Here is a 17,829-nt window from a genome sequence, read left to right as displayed (position 1 = left end):
AATAAAAAATGGAAGAAATTGGGATTGAAAACAGAGCCACCTGGTGGTGCAATACATTTTGCGATGACTAGATATCCCAATGTAATTCTTTTTTGGGAAATGAGGAAACTTCTGTAAATTCTTTTAGAAAACAACATTTTAAATATTTATTTTAAGTACCCTTGCTTTTATTGGATGTAATCGAAGTTATTTTATCTTTTTAAATAATGTTCATTCAACCCTGTTTTATTGCATTTTAACATCAGTGCTTGCTGCCTTTTCATTTGTCTGTCTAAATGTTTCATGCAATTTGATGTAAAGCTCTTTGAATGCCATTGTATGTGTGCTGTAAGTGCTATGCAAATAAAGTTTATTTCTCTCTCATATTATACATGTATATGGTGCCCAAGTTACATTTGCAAATACATTTATATATATGTATATATATATGTATATATGTATATATATATATATATATATATATATATATATATATATATATATATATATATATATATATATATGCAAATACACTGGTATATATATATATATATATATATATATATATATATATATATATATATATATATATATATATATATATATATATATATATATATATACATATATATACATATATATATATATATATATATATATATAGAGATGTTTCCAGAGTCTGTCTAATTTAACCCTTTAGACCTATACTTAGACCTAAGTCCCCTTGATTATGTATTATTACGAAAAATACTAATTATAATTAACATATAAGACCCACAACACCTTTTCTTTTTTTTAGCAGTGGTTTCTCCTCAGAATGAAAATATCCACCATGTGTTTGGTCACGTGACTACGCTACGTGAGCAAAAAAAGAAAGGAAAAAAGCGACGTGCGTGACGTAGCGCCGTGGGGCTTCGCTGGTTTCCTCAACTGATATTTGTGTGATACAAAACTGGAAGTCAGCCGGCTGACGAGGGGGCTGTTTAGTCAGGGAAAAAAACACAACAAAGCCACACGGACCGAGCGGCCCTCGTCGTCAGAAAGCAGACGCGGTCGTTCCTGTGGCGGAACGTGTCTTTTGTTAGCGAAGAAGACGGCGAGAAAAACCTCCCTGTTCAAAAAAAAAACCCCAACCACAGGCTGGGTTTTTCCTTTTCGGCTGTCTGTCGGAAGGCGGGGAATACAAAGCGACGTGAGGTCTGAACCCCACTACATTGTTTGGACCCACTGAAGCACACAACACAAACACGGGATATACTACAACGCCAGATCGTGCTGCTGTGACTGGTCAGCGATAGTACATGGATTATCTGGTGAGTAACTGGATGGAGATGCAGCGCTGTTGCATTATTTCAAAACCAAAAAGACTTGGCTAACGTGGTCGTCTGGTCAGTGTGGCTACCCCTAATCAAGATGGTGACGTCACTCAGGTGGTGCGTGACCCTCAACAATGGGATGGGAGAGGGGGGTGCAGTAACGTTACCGGTTGTTGTGTTATGCTAATGTGTCAGGTCTAGCCTGTGGCGTTGTGCCCATCGGTGCTGTGTGGACGAGGTCTAACAGGTCGACCCACTACTCTTGCTCTTTTTTACACGAGAACCACTAGCATAGCCTAGCCGACTAGCTAGCTAGCTTTAACACCCCTTAAAGTCCTGTTTAGCGTAAATTACGTCACGCTTACGTAGCTAAGTGGCACGGGGCTGCTGCTTTCCCGCAGAAACTCACGAGGACAAACGCTGCACTGTTTTGTTTGAGTTGTCTACTCGGGAGTCAAGAGGTCACAGGAAGTGAGATAGAGCCACTCTGTGACTTAACTAGTTTGACACATCACCCCCCCCTGCATATTTGTAATACCTGTTAGCAAAAGAACAAAATCATTATTACAGTCCAGACTGTGCCAGCCTGGAGATTGTGGGGTTTTTTTTTTTTGTGTGTGTGTGTGTGGGTGGGTGTGTGTGTGGGGGGGGGGGTCTTTGCCCACATTGTCAGGGTGGGATGGGTGCTGCGAGTGCAAAATAAAAAAGTGCAACAATAGAGAGGATGCTGTAACTGAAGGCTTCCCCTGGGAAATTATAAAGCAACAAGTACACAGACATTTTCCTGTTCTCTCAAAGGGGACACACACACACACACACACACACACACACACACACACACACACACACACACACACAGAGTGATGGTGTGAAATGCAGTGGAACTCGCCCACCCAGTGTTATCGGCTTGTTTATAAATGGGGCCTCCCAAGACGTGGGACCTAAAAGGAACTTTGAACTCAGCCAAACCACTTCTTGAGTCTAGGTTACAAAGTCCTACAGTAACGCTATTGGTATAAAATGTATTCCCGTATATATCATCTGCGGTTTCTCGTCGGAGAAACAAATGTTATCGGGCACCAAAAGTGGCCCCTTTCCTAGTTACATGATTCAGTCTGTAATCTCAGTCACGTGCTCATGGGAAAGTTGTTGGTAACAAACACACAAAGCGTTGGTGTTTAAGGGTTCACATTCCTGACACAAAATGATCAGCGTGCTTCTCTTTCTCTTTTGAAAAGTGCAATAAACTATGACCGTTCAAATGCATTTTCTTCCTAGTTTCATTCGCCTTGAGGACAAAAAAAAACTGTTTTGTGTGTAAAGCACAGCTGTAACTCTGTGGACCACTGGAGCCGTGTGCTCGGCTGTCTTCTGAGGTCAGGCTCGCTGGAGGTGCAGGGCCTCCTTTCCTGCTGTGTATCACTGGAGACCTGGCACAAAAACCCAGGCCAAAACCTGTGTCCCTGTCTTCCCTATAAATCAATTGAAACTTGTAACCAAACCATTAATAAGTGATGCTGTTCCGCTGTCATGTTCAGGCTTTGAGATTAAATCAGGTTAGACGTTAAAAGGGTATTTTGGATGAACAGAACTGTAAGAAACGATTATTGCACGTTGCTAGGGGATAACTGGTTTAAATGATGACTGCAGCAGAGATCTGGCTCATGGCGGATTCTTTTTCACCTTGGACCACAGGGCCGTACTCCTGCACGGTCAGCACGGTGTTAAAAAGAAAAAGACCACAGAAAACGGCAGCACAGACTTGAGGAATTTGGTGCTAGCTGTTGCTACGACACAGCCTTACCGAATTAGAAGTGTGGCCGACACTTGGACCTTTTACTTGTTGCAGTCTTCCCCAGACAGGACAGCCTGAATGTGTTGTTTGTGACATCAAAGAGTTTGTATTTGAGAAAACCAAACTATTGGCTGTATTGTTCATTTCTAAAACCCATGCAAAACATGCAGCATTGTTCTCCTGAGGCTTTACTTTGCCTATAACTATTATTGCTTAACAGACTGTTATGCATGGTCATATTTATACTAGGGCTTTAGATTGCATTGAATTTGCTCAGCAATAGCTGGAGGCAAATAGAATGCCGCAGGGATGACGTATGTCTGTAGGCCGACGCCAGAAGTTAGCATCGCGTTGGATCCCTCCACGTAAAAACAATAGGATTTCTCCATTGTGTTTTGGATTATTGCAGGAAATGAGCTCTGTGGCGAACACAAGTTTATGGTGTTTGTTCAGCAAGATGATCTACACAAATGCAAAATACCACTTTGATGATTTTTTTTTGAACTGTGAATGCAATCAGTAAATCGAGCTATGCTTAGTTAGGCTGTAAACAAACTACACCGGGATAGCGATATGGGAGCATAAAGACAACAAGGTGTGAAGGTGGACTAGTCGGCGGTGATGCTGTTTTGTAGTCTCATTTAACTTATTTACTGACATTTTATACTGTAGTACAAAATCTCTTTAAAATCTCTTGATCTTTTGTTGACCACAGGCATTGTTTCAGACATCTAACCAAAGACCAACTCAATCATTTTCAAGTTTTAGGACTCATTCCTGCAGCGCTCTTGTCACAGGTCCCATCTTACACAGCATTTAGAGATTACCAACCAGTTATTACTACACATGACGCTAAACCCTCGGGTGAACTCACATCATTTTTGGAGCACTGGCCTAAAGGAAGCCAGATCTGCTAAAACAAACTGTTAAAGCATTTATTCCGTCTGGTGTAGAGGCAACCAGTATGTTTTTTTTTTTTTTTTTTTTCTTCTTTTTGATGTGGAATTTATATTATGCTAGCGATTCAGTGACAGCCACCACCAGGCATTGACCTCTAACCATATGGTAATGATGGGTGTGTGACAGATGACTGAACAGAGCCTCATTCACTTACTAGCTGGCCCACACCTCTACTCATCCGGCCTGTGTTCAGAAAGAATAAACAGGAAGGAAATTAAGGGAACAAACAGCTAAAGGGTGAAAGTTATATCATTGTCTCTTGATTTCAAGTCAGCAATTGCTTTTATTAGTATTAGAATGATGTCAAAAACACCAAGCCCTTTGGGTGTTCTGTCCTCTGTTGTGAACACAAGCAAGTGAACGACAGGGCGAACGTGGGCTGATGAAGATTTCCCCTTCTAAGTAGATGATGTATAACTTTGTTTACTTCTGGTAACATTATGCTTAGACTACGCCCAGCAATTGAGTTTTAATTGCAGTTCATCTTCGCTTAGAATAAGCAGATTTTCTTTTGTAGAGATGCTTAACTTCATATGTACTTTCCCCTTATTTTTCTGAAAAGTGAAAACATTGAGAGCAGGTGTTTTTTTTTTTACCACATATGTCAATCGAGACTGCAGTTATTCAGCTGTCATTACTATTAATAGTTTTGTCAGGCCAAAACGACCAAACACCTGTTTTTTTTTGTTGATTTTACCCAAAATAGCTCCCACCTGTACGCTCTGTGCCTTATTTCTGTTTTGCCGGAGGTGATGTAGATTTGAGCAGCGTTAAAACGTTTTAGGATGCGACCTGGTTTGGCTGATCAGAAGCTGAAAGCGTCATCGCGGTTGGATAGTTATACTGTTGAGCCCTATTTCGTATGAAATCTGAGGACCATGTTGTTAATGATGCTTGTTAGTAAAAATGTGTTTTATTATCATCTACCCAGAACTCTTATCAGCATTTATATAATCACTATTTTTTTATTTGCCAGGCGAAATATTTAGAACATGAAATTATAGTATGTGCTCCTCATCGTTTTTTTTGTTTTTTTTTAATTTAGCAAAGTTTAGCCTCAAAAACCTTGAATCTGCAGCTTTTCAATTAAAAAGACACATTCCCAACAGGAACAGGAAAGCAAATAACCTTAAAATGATGAGTATTATTGAAGAACCATATTTTAGATCACCCCTGATGATTGCTATCATTCTGCTGAAAGCTTTAAAACTCCTGATGCCAGTGGCTTAAAGGAGTTAACAGGATGTTTGTGTTGCTCCACAGAAAATTAGCAGCTTACAGTTTCCAGTTTTTTCTCATTTGATAGCAGGCTGATGAGGCAGAACGTTTCCTGAAAGAGAGAGAGGGAGAGAGAGGCATTAGAAGCAGCTAAAGGTACCGACCCCGGGGCAGTTATGTGGTCTTTGGTTCATCCAGTTCGCACAGAGATCACACCTCCCGTGAAAATAAATTGTCTTAGCAGAAGCCGGCATGTGTTTTTGGCACTGTGCATCAGAGCAGATCTCCTAACCAAGGGCACACAGCAGGCCACGGCCGCACTGACGTCTCACCCCCGTAACACAGAGGAGAGAGAGAGAGAGAGAGCCGGAGGGAGGTTTTTTTTTCTGGCAGCATGTGAATACAGCTCTTTGGGCCACTATGGGACGCTAGGCCGGTGTTACTTTTCTGCTCAGTTTGTCCCCCTGTTTGACCGCTGTCCACACTGCGCCGAGTGTTTTCCTCAGAGGCAAACAAAAAAACACGACCCTATTGTGTGCAGATAAAAGCGCCGGCAGTCCCACAAAAACATTTCAACAATGTGTGTGCTTTTTTTTTTTAATCATGCCGATGGATAATATTAGGCCAATCATTTACTGAATCCCGAGGTGAGAGCAGGTTTAGTCGGTTTGAACGGCTGTGGATTGATGTTTACAAACAGTTCCTTAAACCTGGCCCTGTCATTTAAAGTGCATAGCCTCCAGGCGTGTTGTGAAATAGCTTTTTGCGAGCTCGACAGCATTCCTGAAGGCCCCGTCCGTGGTTATAACCCACCGGCAGCGTGTCGGCCAGGTTTCTGTGTTGCAGTGTGAGGAGAGTGCTAGTGATCCTGGGCAGGTGTAACATCAGTGCAGCAGCTGGGGATTAGGGAATATTACTGGTCGTTTAGTAATGCTATGATCATCCCGAGTTCATCTTCTGTTGGCTTTCACATACGCTGATAGACCGTTGCCTTAAAGAGGCACTAATGAACTGTTTTTATATTTATTTGTATTGCATTTCATACCCTTTTACTTTCTCTCAGGCCATAAACCACCCTTGTTGTTCTTCCTAAAAAAAAAAAAAAGAGAAAACAAATCTGAGAGACATGGATAGGTGGAGCGCTCTGTTGTCTTTGGTTTCTGTTTCTGCTCTTATTGTGTTTGAAGAGTTGTAGGATGGGTCAATAAGAGCCACATGCAGTTTGGTAATCAGAGCTTTATCAGTGAGACGAGCCTTTCTCATGAAAGCTGCTGACCTGCAGTCAGACTGAATAAACTACTGTAGAACAAGGCCAGTACATAGAGGCCTTTTATTCCTCTAAGTTTTTTTTTCTTTTTTTGAGAGGCAGGGAGAGCGAGAAAGAGAGAGGTGACAAAAACTGGATTTTTAAAGGCAGGGTTAGTATTCTTTTTTTCAAAAATATTTTTTTTATATATACACCCCGACTTCAATCAGTGAATCAGATGCTCTGACCAAAAACAGAAAACAATCAGGTGTCTGTTGCTGTGGCAACAATGTAAAAAAGGCCGTCCAATCATTTCAATCAGCCCAGATGTAATGGTTGGACTAGCTACCTGCCTGCATTTGCGTATTCTGCCTGTGCACTCATTGCTTGTCACCTTATTCTTCGGCTAGCTGCTAGCTTAACAGCTGTTAGTGCTAACAAAAGCTATGTTTTTTTTTTACGTTCATTAAGATCATTTTCGGGGCATGGCTTTGGAGGGAGTCCTAAAGGAGTTATCGTGACATCACCCATTGGTTTGTGGACGGCTTTTTTGAAGCCGTTGACATTTTGAATTACGGCCGCCATTTTTCCGCAACCAATAAACGTAGAGTGACATAATCGGACTGTAGAGGAGTAACGTAGAGACGCCTTATACGCATCTGGTAGCAGCAGCAACCAGTCAATCAAAGTAAGCCCGCCCTAAAGCATACTCCTCTTCACGGTCTGTTTGACTCTAAATGGACCATCATTTATTAAATGAACATCATGCTGTATTAAGGAAGACTTGAAACTAGCGATTGAGACCATAAACTCATGTTTACAATGTTTACTTGTTGACTTCTTTTATGCAACTTTTCGAGCTACTGCTGAGAGCTTATTTCATTGGAAAAGAGTTAGCAACACTGGGCTGTGTTTTTTTTCTTTTTTTTTTTTTTTATTTATTTATTATTTATTTTATTTTATGCATTTAAACGTGGATGCTTTTAAAACTCTTGCTAGTTTATCAGGATAACCAGCCCTGTCTTTTAAACAAGGAAGTCTTTCTGGTCCTACGCAAATGAGACATAAAGCTGCCAGAGGGCTTAGGTTTTAAACCAGGTGGAAAACAAGGACATGTTTTGACGTTTGAGTGACATCCGGGTGGAAAACGAATTTGCAATATCACATTCGGTGGAATAGAAACAGGAATTAGTTTGCTTCTAGGCACACATAGAATTTAATATGATGTTTTACGCAGTTTTTCTTTATAGATATTTGCAAAAAAATTCATCAATCTGAACCTGTTGCTAATCATTTGACCCATAGCTTTTTCACTTCACCGTTTAGCACTCTGTATCATAACTGCAGTATGTCAGCAGGTGGTGGCAGGGACTACCACTAGACAGCCGAGCTGACCAAACACTAGGCTATTTGAACATGACTCACAGATCTCCACGAACAGACAAGACTGCCGACAAAGCGTCCCACAACAGCCACTGAAATCCCCAACCACCGCCGTGAGCTCCTGCGGTCAATTCCCTTCATCCACCCTTCAGGCACAGAAAGCGGCGGTTTTACAATACTTCACGAAGCTCGCAACCAACATAGTGTGTATTTGTGTGTGTGTGTGTGGGTAATAGTGACTAATCCAATTTGTAGTCTCTTTCTGGATCCATAGTTGTCACTGAGCCCTTAATCTCTGCGGAGAGAAAGATCCCCACAAACTAATCTCAAGCTCGTGTTTGTTCCTCTGATCCTCGCAGCAATAGTGTTATTTTCTTTTTAAATCTTTCCATGAATGACCAGGATGAGTGAACACCAGACAGCCTTCAATCACGCTCATCCACACGCTTGCATAACCCCTCTGTAAAGCTATTATTGAAAGAAAAAAAAGAGAAGAAGAAGAAAGAAAGGGCTTGTGGATATATATGTGCTGCTGACAGCGAGACACTTAGAAGGGGGCTGGACTCATGTTGTTGACCTGACAATGTTGTGCTCAGCTCCTCCCGATCCTCCTCCATCCATCCATCCATTCATTCACTCCAGAGGCCAGGCTTGTTTGTCGCCGGGGGTTACGCTCGTCGCAGAGCACAATGTCGGAGCACATGCAGCTCTCCCTCGCCCTGTGCAGGATCGGGCTTTACACGGTAAGGAATTGCACACGAGCCGCCATCTGTTCGTCAGAGAACGGCAGGGATGTGGCGTGTTTTTGTGTGTGTGTGTGTGTGTGTGCTGGATTGAACTCCACCGTGGGTTTATTTTCTCCTTGTGTATTCACTCAGACACACAGACCAAGCAACAGTGTCTGCTGCTTCACTGTCTCTTGGTCTCTGAATGGAGAGCGCGCTCCGTTCCGTTGGAGTGGGTGTCGCCGTGGTATCGAGGTGGAACAGGTGGATGTCAGTACTGCGAGATGTGAAGCAAACCTACGGAGATCAAGCTTTGTCTCTGTTTCTGCTCTCAGAGAAAACCTTTTTCCTCTAAGATTGATTAGCGTCTGTCTGCTCCCAGCAGTTGGCTTGGTCAATGGTTGTAGTTCTGTTAGTCTAAAGTACAGAGCAGTTATGAATGAAGCCACGTATATTATGACGTTAAGTTAAATCTACAATCAACATTGATCAGTTTGTGTGTTACTGCGCTATAAGAAATGTGAGAAAGAAAAACATTAAACTTTAATGCAAATTGTTTTCGCACCATGTTTTTTAGGTAGTTGTACATTAACCACAGCTGATGACTCATGTTGCGTATTGTCAGGTTCCCTCTGTTATTCCCTGACCAGCTGGTGAAGCTTTCTCAATGAACATCAACAGGGAGGCTTATGTTTTAAATAGGGCTGTTTTAACAATAAGCCATTTCTTTATGCGCATGATGCACATTTAATGTTGTATCTCCTCCACGACCCATCTAGTCAGCCACACATGACCAGATGTATTATGTTTACTGGAATTGAAGGCAGCAGAAACTGGTTCCTCTATTGAAGTCTTCCATGGTCTTTTGGTGGATCATGTAGGAGTGTGTGTGTGTGTGTGTGTGTGTGTGTGTGTGTGTGTGTGTGTGTGTGTGTGTGTGTGTGTGTGTGTGTGTGTGTGTGTGTGTGTGTGTGTGTGTGTGTGTGTGTGTGTGTGTGTGTGTGTGTGTGTGTGTGTGTGTGTGAGCCTATAGCAGTTCCGTTTATGACTTCAGTATCTTAAAAAAAAAAAACCCCACAATAGTTTGAGGCCATTGTAGAAAGACAATTCTCAAGATGTTGAAGATTTTGAAGGCTGATAATAATAATAACCACCATTGTCCACTACTATTGTGATCCAGTGGCAACTTGACAAGCTTAGTGGACATGCTCAAAATATTGAGTTTATGCAGCTGGTATTCGTTGGTACATTCTCTATACTGGTAACGTTGAATTTCACATTTTTTTAATTTTTTGACTAGTGTAATGGACAAGGTTATGGGTTTAAACTAACGGGACAGTCAACGTCCCCTCGACAGGGTTGCATTGCATTCCCGCTGTGGACCCGTCCAGTGTTTAATTAATACGCTGTATAGCCTCCACTGTGTGGAAGGGACTGGGATCATTCTTTTTAGGTGTAACACATTGCTTTAGCTTTGGAAAACAAGGCTTGATTCCTCTGGGGACCATGAATGTGCATAATACCAACAGACATTGCTACCACCTGGAGCCATGGTGCGAGTGTGACAAAAAAAATCAACTGTTAGCTGAAGCCCTAACTGGCCTGGAAACATGAATCATTTATAAACATGTATTATAAGTAACCAAGGTGTAAGTAAGGTGAGGAAGCAAGAACAAAACAAAGGGGTACAGCATTGAGAACCTCTAAGGACATCAACAAACTAACATAAAATCATGAAATGAAAAATGATTCACTCTCATTTGAAACTTGGCCATCAGTCCAATTCCATGCATAAATCAAGATCTAATCCTCTTATTACATTTTTCTGTTAGTTTCCAGCCCTGCACTAGGACACACTTAAGATTGGGATCTATACATGCATAAGGCTACTGCAGGGAAGTTGAAAGGAGTTGGAGCCCCCTGCTGAGTCACCACAATTTTTCCTGTGTGCAAAAAAAATCAAGTCATGTGACGCTGTGGGGAGAGGATTGGTGGAATCTTTTCCCAGTGCTGTTGCACGTCTGCAATGGAAATTTAGCGATTCAATCTCGACAGCAGGGGGAATTGCTGAAAATTACAGAAAGCTTTTCCCGTCCCTGTATAATTCACCCCATCAGTCATTTCTCGACAGATTAACAGTATTCTCTGCAGTTAAATCATATTGTCTCCAGCTCTCAACCGTCTCTCTCGTATTGACAACAAACCTCATTTCTCATGACTGGATATCTTCTCTCTGCTTTGACGCTTGGGACTCTCCCATGTTCCTGTGAATTTCTCTCCGTAGAGTCGCCCACTCACACTGTGCACACCAAGAATAGCAGAAGCGACAGCGCGTTGAGCTTTTGCCAATAGCCGGCACCACTTTTCATCAGTCTGGACAATAGTGATGTCAGTAATGCTTATCAAACCAACAATGGACGGTGCCAAGAGCCTACTGTGTAGTGTAGTCCATGCTTGTCCCTTTCCACTTAAATACCATACCATGCCTATTAGCTTAGACAGTTCTATACCCAACCGGCGTGTACCTTTTAAATCTCATTCACAACATTCAACCGCTAAGAGCTGAGGAGTAAGCACTGCTGCAGCTGTAGGTTTCATTTATATGGCACACTTATGTTTGAAGGGGACAGTTTCATGAGGGGTGGAAGTAACAAAACAGAATTGTTAAAAATGTAGGTTATGAAAGTGTGAAATGAACGTGAATTTAAAAATCAAATCAAGTGATTTGCTTAATTTAAAGCAGATTTTAAACAGTCGTAAGTTTAAAATTAAACAGTCGTAATATGAGGAAAGGAAAGCCATGTTTTATCATTCCCCCCCCCCGTCTTAAAGTCATCATTCAACGCAAAGTTGCCAATTTTATTTTGGCCTAAAGTGTGGGAGTAACGAAAAAAGAATTAAAGAAAAGGAAAGTGATGAAAAAGCTTCCGAATTAAGAATGAAAATGTATGCTTTCCCACTTGATTTGATAAACTTGATTGACATTTTATTTGAAACAGCGTTGCTCTGATTATCAACTGTCAAGCGTTCGTCATTCACAAAACCCAACTGACATTATTGTTTACAGCGTTCAATTTTTGTTACTTCCGCCCAAACACCTAGCTGATTGAGCTAGCTCCCACCATGCGTTATGACTGATGAATGTTGGGAAAGAGATGAAACATGGCTTTAAATGAATGAAATCACTTGAGACTTTTTTTTTTCAATTTTTCATTTCACATCATTTTTCATCAATTCCATTTTTAGCAGTCGATACTTCCACCCCTCACAAAGTTCACCCCAATAATAAAAATGGATAATTACCCTTTAACCTGCTGGCTATTTATCAATCAAGATTAGAAATAGATTTTGGGGTGAACTGTCCCTTTTTAAAGAAATATCCCCCTAGATGTAAGTGCATCATAAATCAGACCACGTGAATATTTTTTTCAGTGCAACACTGCAGTTAGATTTCTGTTTAGTTCTTGGTAGCAGCCGGTGCCTATGGGACATTAGTATGAGTACACATGAGCAGTGGCTACCATAGCCACTGCTCTTTGGACCCTGTCTTTGCAGGGTGCCTGAGCCATTATGGGGTCTAAGTGATCGTATTAGGCACTCGTTGGTCACCTCATTATGTTATAAATGGAGTGGAAAATGGCCCTTCCACTGATTTTGCTGGCTCCGACCCCCATGCGCAGGCCCGGGCCACATCATTCAGACCGAGAGCCTCGAGGGCCGGTTCACGCTTAATTTGGAAAGAGAACCTGGTTGCACACTACCTTTTTAAACCTAAAACAACATGGACGCTGCAGCAGCACCACCAGGCAGGACTGGATGAACTAAGAGGAACTATATTGACTTTTCAGTTCTGGAGAATTATTACTTTTTTAGGACAAAGTGAGACCTCAAGGCTGCAGGTTTTAGTTATCAAGATTTATCTCCAAAAAATTTGGCCGACATTCCATTTTTCTGCCGTAATTAAAAAATATTGAGTTTATGCAGCTGGTATTCGTTGGTACATTCTCTATACTGGTAATGTTGAATTTCACATTTTTTGAATTTTTTGACTAGTGTAATGGACAAGGTTATGGGTTTAAAGCTTATGATAACAAAGAAATAAAGAACAAAGTATCTGTATTTTAAAGTATTGTAGTTTTTGCAGCTGCCACAGCTTCGGTAACACCGGCATCCTGCTTACCATATGAACACGAAATGAACAATATTGGTACTATATGTTTTTCTTTTAGTAAACATTTAAACCTCCTGTCCAAAATGATAATGTATAGCTGCTCTTTCTGTCATAAATAGTGCAGAATTCCAGCGTCTCTGTCATCCATCAGTCTCTTGCTGAAGGCTGTATTTGACATCTGAGTAGGCAGAGAGCTGTGAGCAGGTTTTGTCCCTTCCTGTGTCTCCGTCGTCTCCTGGGTTTCCGTGCCGTCACTGCAGAGGACTCCCCTTTCCTCCTGTTGCTACACGCCTGATAGACGATTGTGTCCGCTCATCAGCTGTGAGGAGCCGTCTACTCCTGTTAGCTTTTCACCCACAGGAAATTGGTTGAGCGTCATGATTGTTATCATTCCCGGTCGCCTCTCTGTCTCTTCTATTTCAATGGTTGGCGGTACATAGCACTCCTTCACTTTTCTTTTGAAATTTTGACTATTTGTTCGTTGGGCATGTATTCAGTTTTCAATTTTGGGATTCAAATATTCGTCGTTGTTTTTTTGTTTTTTTTAACCCTGCAGGATTATAAACATGCAAAAAACACACCAAACCTTTTGAAAAACTGTGCTCAACAGTACTGTAGTATAAGGCCCTTTCCGCAGCCTCAATTTTGACAAGTAATCGCAGGGTAAACACAGATGTAATTGATAAAACTGATAAAGGTCCCATTCTATTTAAGATAAGATAAGATAATCCTTTATTAGTCCCGCAGCGGGGAAATTTGCAGGCTTACAGCAGCATAGGGTAAAGTGCACACAAGAGACATAGTAAAAGAAAGACAAGATAAAAATAAAAATGAAATAAAAAACAGGTATTATAGATAAGCAATAAAAAAAACAGTAGAAAATCAACAATAACTGAAATATTATATTTACAGACAGAAAAAACTATAGCTGTGTCCCAATCCAGCGGCTGCATCCTTCGGAGGGTGCATCTGTCGACCGATTACGTCACAGTGACAGGGCTGTCCCATTTCGTCGACTCCTTCTAATGCGGCCGACAAATGCAGACTACTTTTCCCCGATTCGGAGGATACAACTGATGGATCCTTCACGGCCCAACATATCCCAAGATGCATTGCGTGCCGGTGAAGTTTATTTATTTATTTTTTAATCGACATGGCGACTAGTGGACCAGCAACGGGAGAATTCACATTTAAATATAATTATTGGGTTTTAACTCAAGTGAATATTTACAGATACAAGTGTTAAAACTAAAAACAAGGCACCTGATCAGATCACACTTATGTTAAAAATGATCGGTTAATTTACGTGACACTATTAACTAACCAGCTGACACTACCGAGAGCCGCTGCGCTATTTACAGCAGCTCGTCCATTTTAATATTTGAACTTTTTTATACTCTTTTATGACAACCGCAGCTGGTTGCTAGGAGACGGGAGCGGCAAAAGGGTGGGGGCGCGAAAAGCTGGTGACGTAAATAGGAAATCATTTGTGGACCAGACCGTCTCATTTCGGGGACCGCTCGCTCGAGCCTCCACGGTATTCAAAGGACCCGGCCGACGTAGACCGCGAAGGCTGGTTCCTCCGAAGGCTGCAGCCGCTGGATTGGGACACAGCTTGTGTCTCAGCCATTTCAGTGGGCCAGCATGCACAATAACAGGGCCCCAGCCCACCTTAAATGAAACTGGGCCATAATTCTTATTTTCAATCACATCTCTGTTTACCCTGCAATTACAGGCGGGAAAGACAGCACTCACCGACTCATCTTGCCACATTTTGTTATAAAAAAAAGTGTGGAGGAATCTTCGGAGTGAGCGACAGACCAAATGTGCTGCTTTAACAACACAAGTCTGTACTGCCTACTAACAGAGTTTGAAGGGCTCGAACGGTCGGCACGCTGCAGGTCGAGCCCAGCTGCCCATTCGCTGGCCCTCCCCAGCTTAAGCGCCGAATATTCGCTGTGGATTGCTACCCGAAACTCCCCCAAAAACGGCATTCAGGACAGCCCTAATATCATTCTCTTTTTCTTTGTAGCTGCAGCATAGTAGCAGTTGGCATCACTTGTGTTTTTGTTCTCAGTGATTCATGCGGAGGCATCACAACAAGGACGAATTGTCAGTACATGTTTCCTGTTACAGTTATGTTTCCTTCAGAGCGTTTGTTTTTTAAACCCCAATTTAGATCAAGAGCCTGACTTATTTCCTTTTGTGTTCAGAGTAAGTAACAGTTCAGCCCAGCTTGTAACTTAATAACAGGATAACTCTTTTCCCCCTGTTGTCATGCCTGCTTGGCTTTGAATAGATAACTGCCAGACAATGGCAAATGGCTTCAAAGTTCAAGAAGACCCCGTGGTGAGTGTACAAATTGGGCACACACAGATGATTGACCATGGTGCTCTTTGAGCTGTGGTGTTCAATTATCTCGTTTGTGATACAATATGCATGCAAAATTTCCAAACAAGGCACACTGTACTATCTGTTTAAAGGATTATTTATAGGATTTATTTTTATTTATTTTTTAAAATGTATTTATTTATAGGATAGTATTTGCATAGCAGTTCCCAGTTTTGTGCACTTTATTGTGCTACGTCTTTCAAAAACACACACATATTAACATTGCACTTATTCAACTTATTTACAAATAAGCACAATTTCCATATATGTTTGACAGGTTGCACCACTGTCTGCCATTTCTGCCATTTCACTATCACTACCTAGAGGAAGGACATGCTGATTGACATATTGATTGAAGAGAAGGCACTTAATCTTGAAGGACCTCTGTAGATGTCATGGATGTACAAAGAGAACTGGAAACAGCTTCAGAGGCATCAACCCGGTCATTACTATGAAAGCTGCTCAGTGGTGCATGAAGCAAAAAAAAGTTTGATTTCCAAGTATAAAATTCAGATAAAGTAACCCTGATTTTCTGGCGATCTTCCACATTATGGGGCCCATAGAGCAAGCGCATTAGGGTTTCCTTTAGCCCCACCTCCCAGCCTTGTTCTTTTTTCTACGTTTTTGTACCTTTTTTATTCTAGTTTACTGTGTGATTACTTATTTATTGTACTTGCTATGATCCTGTTTCCTACCTATGTTTCATTTTCTTTGGTTGCACCATCCACTCAGCTGCTGTAATCCTGCAAATGTCCCCACTGTGGGACTAATAAAGGACTTTCTTATATCATGAACGGAGGAGGGAAAATAACTCTGGATCGGTTATCAATGCCAATTTTCTTTTCACCTAAAGAAACAAAAAGATCTGTTGAGTTACAAATGTCTCTTTTCCCAATATCAGTCTATGAGAGAAAGTGTTGTTGTGCCCCATGGCATCATGTGACAGACCCAGAAATTGATATTCCACTGTTTGGCCACGATGTTACATTTTTGAATCAAAGTCTTTTACTTTAAAACAAAGACACTATTGCCTCACTTCCACTGCAAGGTTTTCAGCTTGACTCGACCCAACTCACTTTTGGTACCAGGTCCTTTTCTCTGTTGCATTTCCCCCTTACGATTCTCAGCCGGTCGCCATAGCAACCCCGCATAAATCTGCAATGACATAATCTTTGTGACACTTGCTGGATCATTTCATTGGCAACCAAATGAAGGAACGTCTGCACCTTGGTAACTATAAGGTGTACCGGTATAATTGGGTCAGGTGAATGAATAAATGTCGCTGTCGCAGTAGCTCGGGCTATTTACAAATGCAGGACGTTACTTGTGGCACTGGTGATTGTTCTGTCGGACCAATCAGTGGTCTGCACTCTTTAAAACTCCACTTTTCCTATCAGCTCAGCTCGCTTGATACCAAGTGCTATCCACAACTTTTGATAATGAAAAACCAAAAGCGTGTTAGTCTTGTTGAGTAGAGAAGTGCCGTACCATGCAGTGGAAATGTGGCATATGTTTGTTCCAGCAGCAAGGACTGTGAGAGTGTGATTTAACCTCTACATTCCGTAGAAAGGAGAGTGAAAAGAAAAGTTTGTGATTTGCGGGAACAAAAAGAGAGTCACACAATATAAACAACATACTCAAAGTTGTCTTTTGAGGCTCTTTTATCAATGTTGGGATTAAAAAAAGAAACTGTCCTTTTTTAGAGGAAATCCCAACACCTACCTTCTGAGCCTGGGTTATTGTTAAACAAACAAAACAAAAGTCATCCTGTTTTCAGGAAGAGATATTTTTAGCTCCCTTCTCTTCAGATACCTCGGGCGTTGGGTGTAATCCATTCATCTTGTGAAGACTTTATCTCACTGATCATAACATAACATGAACCTAAATCTCCAAAAGGTTCCATGTGAGGTTTTTGTGCTGGAATTGTGTAACCATATCGGTTGTTTAACACTTCTGACGCAATAGTTTTTGTTTCTTATTTCTTTGGAATAGTCTGAAGTGAATAACAAAGCTTCCTTGAGCATAGATAGCCCCCTCAGAATTCAATGCAATACTTCTTTTAAGCGCATAGGACTTCTAAATCACAAAGACTAATAGACTTATTGTTTTTAGCGACGCCTATGATGTCATAGAAACGTTCTAGCGCAGTAAATAAACCCGTCTCCTGACAGCGTGTGAGCAGCATGTATTTCCAACACTGCTTCCGTCCTTTTTGAAAGGCAGGATGGGAGCAGCCGTTGCCCTATCCTGGGCCACGAATATCCCACACTTCTAAATATCCACCGGGCCTGGTTGGGTGGTGACTGAGAGATTCAGCAAGGGTCGACTATCGAGAGCTGTTTCCTAAAGCCCGACTGCCAGTCCCTGCCCGGTTTTGTTTTGTTTTGTTACGTCAAGGACATTGAGGGACGCGATTTGACTCTTGACTGTTTGGGGAAACAACAAAGAATGACTTCCTGTTGGAGATGTATTGGCCGACGGAGCAGTTGGGCCTTTTGTGTACAGTGTATACCAGGAACTTTGAGTGAATATTTTTACTGATCACATCCTTTCTATTGCACGTATTATGCACATTTTTTGAAATATGAATGATTGTTTTCAGATGCATCTTAGCAGCCAGACGATGGGTTGGATTCTTTATTGGT

The 17,829-nt window shown here is 41.5% G+C and overlaps 1 protein-coding gene across 1 annotated transcript in view; it reads left to right on the top strand.

Annotated features, from left to right (window-relative positions):
• The first annotated feature begins 932 nt into the window (after positions 1 to 932).
• arl15a (ADP-ribosylation factor-like 15a) overlaps positions 933 to 17,829 on the top strand; it is a 105,939-nt gene continuing 89,042 nt past the window's right edge. The window contains exon 1 of the mRNA XM_054610862.1: positions 933 to 1,292. Coding sequence (XP_054466837.1) covers positions 1,281 to 1,292 — 12 coding nt within the window. The 5' untranslated portion in view covers positions 933 to 1,280. The remainder of the gene's footprint in view (positions 1,293 to 17,829) is intronic.

Source organism: Anoplopoma fimbria, chromosome 13, assembly GCF_027596085.1.
Source record: "Anoplopoma fimbria isolate UVic2021 breed Golden Eagle Sablefish chromosome 13, Afim_UVic_2022, whole genome shotgun sequence".
Lineage (NCBI taxonomy): Eukaryota > Metazoa > Chordata > Actinopteri > Perciformes > Anoplopomatidae > Anoplopoma > Anoplopoma fimbria.
This window is presented reverse-complemented; position numbering and strand designations above follow the sequence as displayed.